At 56.8% G+C, this 7,396-nt stretch overlaps 1 protein-coding gene across 2 annotated transcripts in view; it reads left to right on the top strand.

The window, feature by feature from the left end:
- Positions 1 to 3,036: 3,036 nt before the first annotated feature.
- Positions 3,037 to 7,396, top strand: part of MRC2 (mannose receptor C-type 2) — a 66,709-nt gene continuing 62,349 nt past the window's right edge. For both annotated transcript variants that reach the window (XM_017882925.1, XM_017882924.1), the window contains exon 1: positions 3,037 to 4,409. In XM_017882925.1, the coding sequence (XP_017738414.1) occupies positions 4,292 to 4,409 (118 nt within the window). In that variant the 5' untranslated portion in view covers positions 3,037 to 4,291. The remainder of the gene's footprint in view (positions 4,410 to 7,396) is intronic.

Genomic DNA, 7,396 nt, shown 5'->3' with positions numbered 1-7,396 from the left:
CTGAACATCCGCATTGATCCAGGGGCCATGCCATTGCTTTACACTTAACATTTAACAAGGTAGGAAACATCTCAAGTTGCCCCATTTACAAGTAAGAATTATTGTGAGCTCAGAGTTAAAGTATTAATAACTTGCTGCAGGTCACAAAGCTGGGAAATGGGGAAGCCAGGATTTGAACTCAGGTTTCTCTGGCTCCAAAGTCTATACTCCTTCCACTAAACTGTTTGACTGATTGACTGGAGACAGGATCTCACTCTGTCGCTTAGACTGGAGTCCAGTGGTGTGATTATAGCTCACTCCAGTCTCAAATCCCTGGGCTCAAGTACTTCTCGTCTTAGCCTCCCAAGTAGCTAGGACTACAGGTGCACACCACCATGACAATGCCCAGCTAATTTTAAAAATTTTTGTAGAAATGTGGTCTTGCTATGTTGCCCAGGCTGATTGTTAACTCCTGGCCTCAAGTGATCCTCCCACCTTGGCCTCTCACAGAGCTGGGATTACAAGGCCTGAACCACCACACCTGGCGTAAACTGGTTTTGATGAAATTAGCAGACCCACAGGGGGTCTGCCAATGAGTAACGCTAACACAGAATTGGACCATTCTCTCAGAAATACCTGAGACCAGGCTGGGCGAGGTGGCTCACGCCTGTAATCCCAGCACTTTAGGAGGCTGAGGAGGGTGGATCACCTGAGGTCAGGAGTTCGAGACCAGCTGGGCTAACATGGTGAAACCCCATCTCTACTAAAAATACAAAAAAAAAATTAGCCGGGCGTGGTGGCGGGCGCCTGTAATCCCAGCTACTCAGGAGGCTGAGGCAGAATCGCTTGAACCTGGGAGGTAGAGGTTGCAGTGAGCCAAGACTGCACCACTGCACTCCAGCCTGGGCAATGGAGTGAGACTTGGTCTCAAAAAAAAGAAATATCTGAGATTGGGTAATTTATAAAGAAAAGAGGTTTAATTTGCTCATGGTTCCACAGGTTGTACAGGAAGCATGATGCTGGCGTCTGCTCGGCTTCTAGGGAGGCCTCAGGAAACTTACAATCATGGCGGCAGGGATGCAGCAGTTCACATGGGTGGAGCAGGAGTGAGAGAGAGAGAGTGGAGAGGTGCTGCACACTTTTAAATGACTTTTTAAATGACCGGTTCTCGTGAGAACTCACTCACTATCATGAGAACAGCACCAAGGAGGATGGTGCTAAACCATTCATGAGAAATCCACCCCCATGATCCAATCACCTCCCACCACGGCCCATCTCCAACACTGGGGATTACAATTTGACATGATATTTGGGCGGGAACACAGATCCAAACCATATCACCCCCGGTACCTGTTGCTGGCTGACAGTTGGTCAGTGTCTAGGGGAGAACCATTCTCAGTTTCAGTTCCACAATAGCGAATACCATCTTGGCGAAAATCCCCTTGGCAAAAATCTCTGACTACAGACCTCACTAAGTCTCCGGCATCTAGCCTGATGCCTGACACGTACTGGCCCTCAATAAACAGCTGTTCAACTGTGGGCACAGGAATGGTGAGGAGGCTGTGGGCACAGAGGATGCGAGCCCTTCTTTGGAAGCAGATGAAGGTCTGGATGCTTATGAGGGGTTCCTCAAAAGCCACATGCTGCTCAAAACACCCAACACTCCTACGGACTGTGACCATGTTCTCTTGACAACTGAGCCTGCACAGGATCTTTACGTAGTAGGGAACCGGCCTGGATTCTCCACAGGAGAATCTCCCAGATGTGTCCCTGCTTTCTACCCCAAAGTCAAGATCAAAAGCAGTTGGTGGCTGCAGACATCAGCAGAACAGTCGTTGGAACACAGTGTGGAACCGTGTCGTGCTGGAGGAGAAAGTCTCAGTCAGCAGAACACTGTGGAACCATGTCACGCTGGAGGAGGAAGTCTCACCCTTGACAGAGACTAGAACTGAGCCTTAGAGGCTTGAACCAACCTCTGTCCCTGCGAGTGCAGCACTCTTTTCGTGCTCCTCAGCCATTGAGTCTTCTTTGCCTGGAATATGGCAAAACATTTATTTTCCCTACTTAATGAGGCTTCTCTAGGGCTGCAACTGTGTTTGCCCATCTCTGTTTCCGTAGCAGCTAGCACAGGGCTAGCAGTCGGTGCTTGTTGAACCCGTGGGTGAAGAGATGAGAGCACACCTCCTGTGTGCTGGGCATGGTGGGACCAGGCGCTGACAAGTGGTGGACACTCTGGCCCCATGCTGTGCACTGGTGACGTCAGGAAGTGGGCTTCTGTCCTGCCACTGGTAGTAGGAGGGTGGGGATGACCAGCAGGAAACGCCAAAACCTACTCAAGCTGCTGGAGAAGGGGGAATCCAACCCTGTTTCAGGGGAAGGAGTATCCTGTGTTCTGGCTGTTCAGATAGAGCGAGAGAGCAGCTTAGCTAAAGCCGGCAAATCCTCAAATCCTTTGGAGATTACAGGATTGTGCAAGAGGGAAGGCCAGGAGGGGGACCTCTGAGGCAGCTCCAGCATGGCCTGTTGTGTGCAGAGCACTGAGATCCCAGAACATGCCACACCAAGAAGACATGTCCCAAGGGGCAGTGGAGCCACAGCCACCAGAAGGGACCTGGCCCTGTCAGACCTGCTGAAGCTAGCCGTGGAGTGCAGGGACTTTGTTGGTCCAGCTGCTAACCAAAGGGTGGCTAATGAGACCCTTTCCAGGGGCCTCTAGGGGATTTTAGTGGGGGCTTGCTTCCAGGCTCTGTTACCACCGGACTGTTTGCCAGGAGCCTCTGCCTGGCAGAGATGGGAAGAGACGAATGAGCATCTCTGACCCAACACCCCCATTGCAGAGTCGGGAAAACATTTACCCAAGATAGGAGGAATGAAAAGGAAAAAAGATTTATTTCCAAAAAACATACCAAGGTGGGCAAGACAGGAAATAATAAAATTTATATTACAGTTTTATTATTATTTAAGAAATTTATATTAACAAAACGAGATGGGATCTGCCTATGTTGCCCAGGCTGGTCTTGAACTCCTGGGCTCAATCGATCCTCTCTCCTTGGCCTCCCAAAGTGCTGGGATTACAGCGTGAGCCACCGCATCCGGCCCATATTACAGTTTCACAGTGTTTTTGATGACTCGTGGTAGGAGAAATGTGTCTTCTTTGCACTTGGGGTCTCAATGTCTCAGTCCTGCCCTATGTCCTGAGACCCCAAGAGGCTTTCCCAGGTCACCCAGGGAATCCGCAGAGAGGCAGGGCTGGACTCCAGCATCCTGACTCCGCAGTCCGTGCTCTGTGCTGTAGAGACCTGTTGCGTAACACTGAGTAACTGTGGATTGTCTAACCTTTTATGAAATTTCCAGTTGGTCTTTTGCTACCGGCCAGCAGTCCAGTTGGTGGGAGTGATGATGTCGGTCTTCTGGGACGTCCAGTGGACAGATTTTCCCCAGGTTTCTGGATGCAGCCCCAACTAGCAAAAGTGCTACCCTCCTGCACCGGGGACACTGACACGGAGGTCACGAAAATGCTAAAACAAGACGTGCAAGAATTGTTCGCGCTCCGCACACGGAACAAGGGCCCTGCCTCCCCCTCCCCCAATCTTCGCCCTGGTGGCCAGGCCCTGGGCTCCGCCCCTTCCCCACCAGACCGGGGGAGGGGTCCTCCTCGGCATGGAGGTAGTGGATGCTGGGCTGTGGAGACGTCGGCAGAAAGAGGCGGGATGGCTGGGCGGCGGGGCGGATGCTGGCGGCCCGGGTCTGGCCACCTGGGTCAGCCGCACGCCCCCGCCCCGGGCTGGCCCGACCTCGTAGCCGTGGTCCCACCACACCGTGAAGTTTGCGGAAAGTTTTGCAGTTGCTTCCCCGCCCGCGCCAGCCGGGGAGTTGTGACGCAGCGTCTGGGGCTCCTGGCCGGGACAGAAGAGAGGGAAGGCGAGGTGGGGAGACTGGGAAGCAGAGCAGCGAGAGAAAGGCGCACGCTGGGGTCCTCCTGGACCCGGCCTATCCACCTCTCCGCCACCCCTTTCTCTCCCGACGCTCTCGCCCCAGCGCCGCACCTCCTCCCCTTCCCCTCCCACGCTGCCCGCTTCCCTTTCCCTCTACCCCTCAAACCCTCCTCCCGGGTTCTGCGCTCCTCCCTCCGCCCTCCCTCCGCCCGGGCTGCCTCCTCCCTCCTCCTCCCCGGGAGGCATCACTTCGTCCCGACCCGGAGGAGGACGCGAGCCCCTTGCGGGCGGTCATCACAGCCCAGCATCGGGGCTGCCACCGCGCGTTGCGCCCGTGCGCCCTCGGTCCCTGCGTCCACTGAGCGTTGCGCCCGGGGATGGGGCCCGGCCGGCCGGCCCCCGCGCCTTGTTCTCGTCACCTGCTGCACTGCGTCCTGCTCCTCGGGAGCCTGCACTTCGGCCGTCCCGGCGCCCCTGGGGACGCCGCCCTCCCGGGTAAGGCACTGCCAACTTGGCCAACTTCGGGGCCCGGGCGGGGGGAGGGCCGGGGCGCGGGCCGCTCTCGACTTTTCCCTCCTTTCCCCCCCTCTTTTCTCCAGAAGCGTGTGTGCGTGTGCGTGTGTGTGTGACTGGGTTTTTAAAACTCGTCTCCGCTTTTCTGAAAGCGGGAGAGGAGAGGGGAGGAGGAGCGCGCCTAGAGGTGGGGGAGGACCTGAGTGGAACCAGATGTGGCGGGCGGCGGGGAGGGGAGCCCGGGGACTCCAGCAGCCTCGGAGGAAGCGGGTGGGCTCGTGAGGACCCCCGCGCACGGTGCTCCCGGACCACCCGGCGCTGGCCGGTCCTCGGCAGGGGACCTGCAGGGCGCGCCCGGGGAGCCAGGGCTCTCTGTCCGGGAGTTCCTGGGCCCGGTCTCGTCGCTCTGCCCCAGGACTGATGCGTTAGGACGGCTTTCCAACTATCCGCGAGGGTTCGTTTCCTCCACCTTCCCCCCGCCCCCAGCATCTCGTGGGCGTTGATATTTTCTTTTCCACACTTAGTCTTCGAGGAGGCTTGTGGCGCGCGGCATCCGCCCCGTGTGAGCTCAGCAGCCCTGTGAGGAGGCTTCTGCCACCGGGATGCAGCGACAGGCTGGGCGCTGCCGTGCTGTGATGTTGCCTAGCGTGGGCAGTTCTGAGCACTCTGGTGGACCTCCAGAGGGGACAGATCTTGAGCGGCAAAAGAACTGCTAAAGATTTAAAAACCCAACCAAAAGAAAACGAAACACAAATCAGAAAACCCCGAAACTGTGCCATTCTCTTCCTGCTCCTTATTCAGGGGTAACAGTGAAGTGTGGGGGCAGACAGATCCCTCGCCAAGAATCTGAGCATTAAAAGGAAAGATCCACTTCCTGGGGGAGTGGGGGTGGGGGCGTCTAGAATGAACGCGGGAATCGCCGAGGAGGGTGGTGATTGCAGCCCCATTCCGGGCCCAGCTTGGTCCTGCTGGCTGTTTAATTGGGGGATGGGGACAGTCCGTGCAGTGTCTGCAGTTTTGTCCAAGGACCAGACAGCCCCCTGGAGAGTCTGGGGCCTCCAGCCTGGCCCGTGCTTGCTGGCTTGGCCTGGCGTGACGTAGGCACAAGACACGTATCTGCCAGATGGGAAAGGTGGGGGCCACGGTGACCCACATTCACACCAACCAGAGCCCCCAGGGCAATTCTGCACCCACCTGGCATTGAATGTCGGACAGACAGAAACCAGGCCGAGTAACCCCCTTACCCACTGCAGGACGGCCTCATAGGCAGTTCCCCTGCCTCCTCGCACTCCTGTCTTCCTCTGCTCCTCTGTGCAGGGCCTCAGGAGGCAGGCGGTGGGGAGGGTTGGAGAGGATGGCCGTTCCCAGAGCTCCAGAGCGCGCTTTAAAGCCAGGCCCTGGGAGAGAGTTGTGGCCAGAGTGCTGACTCGGCCTTTCCCCCTGGAGCTTGTCATAGAAAGGGCTGGAAGTGCCTGGTGAGAGGCCCGGTCAGGGAGGACAAGGACGCCTGGAGTGTCCCTTCTCCTCCTGGTCTCTGTGCCCAGCCCTCCCTGGGGCTCTGTCCAGGGATGAGTAGCCTCAGAGGTCCCCTTCCCGGTGGCACTGCATTGACCACACCCTGAGGAGGCTTGGATCTGGGTGACAGGCAGTGTGAGGTCTTCCAGAAGTAGCTGAGCAGGAGGAGGATGGAGCTGCTGCAGGTTCCAACTGTGCCCTCTGCCCAGAGAGCGCCTGCCCCTGCCCTGTCACATTCCACTGGGCCCTCCCCTGGGAAGCCTGTTCAGAGCCTCTGGGCTGAATTCCTTGCCCGAAGAGCTGGCAGCCCTTAGTACCTGGTGAATGACGTTGTCATTGGGAGGATTTCACCAGCACCAGGGACCAAATGGCCCCAGGAAATGCATGTGGGTGGTAGGGTGTGGCAGGCCAGTGCTACTGGGGGTGAGGCTTATGCCAGGCAGGGCAGGGGCTGCCTGTGGGAAGTTTCCTGACCACCATGGGGGGAGTCCTGTGTGCCCAGATCACGGGGCGGGGACAGCGAGGCGGCAGTGCCTTCTTGGTGCGTGATGGTGGAATCCATCTTTTCTTCACCTTGGGTGGAGTGGCCCACGGAGCCTGTCACTGGAAGAAGTCCTTTTTGTTGGTTGCCATATTACTCCATTTCTGGAGCATTCCGTTTGCTCAGCCTTGAGCCAAGTTCTTGGGGAGGAGGGAAGGTAGAGAAGCGTGTAAGATGCATCTTCTGGAAAAAATATCTTGTGGGAGAATGAAACATGGAACAGGGAACTGCGTGGGGGGCAGGATGCCATCGGTGGGATGCCTGCCTGCCCAGAGCCACGCCAAATGCTTCATGTGCAAGTGCCCGTTTCATTCTGATAACAACCCAATGAGATGGCTATTGTTGGACCATTTTTGCAGTTGAGGAAATGAAGGCTAAGAGGGGTCTGATAATTTACATTGGTCACACACCTGTAAGTGAAAGGCTGGAGTGTGGATGCTTCCTGTCTGGAGACTGGAGGCAGGAGAGACCATGTGGACCAAAGGGTGACCAAGGCTGTCTGGAGAGAGGCAGGAAGGGGCCACCGGGCTACGCTTTTCTGGGGATGATGTGGAAGCTTGCTGGCTGGGCCGAGGAGAAGGTTGAGTAAAAGAGGTGTCTGAGAGGCCAGAATGGGGAAGGGACTTGCACGCTGGCTGTGAGGAACCCCAGGGGACCCTTGGAGGTTTCTGAGCAGAGGAATGAGGGGCTAGTTGCAGGGAAAAGGGCTTCTAGGAGCTCCAGGGATCAAGTCTCAAGGTCACGGGGTGAGGAGACCTCAGGAAATCTTCTTGTGGCGAAGGTCGCTGCTCCCTGAAGGACAGGGAGGGAAGCATCGGGTGCTTGGGGCTCTGACCAGAATCAACCAGACCAGCTCCCCACACTTCCGGCCCAGCTTCTGCTGAGTCGTGGGGTTCAGAAACTTCTTACTGTT

The sequence above is a fragment of the Rhinopithecus bieti genome, unplaced genomic scaffold, assembly GCF_001698545.2.
Source record: "Rhinopithecus bieti isolate Rb0 unplaced genomic scaffold, ASM169854v2 scaffold_12928, whole genome shotgun sequence".
Classification (NCBI taxonomy): domain Eukaryota; kingdom Metazoa; phylum Chordata; class Mammalia; order Primates; family Cercopithecidae; genus Rhinopithecus; species Rhinopithecus bieti.
The sequence above is the reverse complement of the archived record's forward strand: the minus strand, read 5'-3'. Positions and strand labels throughout refer to the sequence as shown.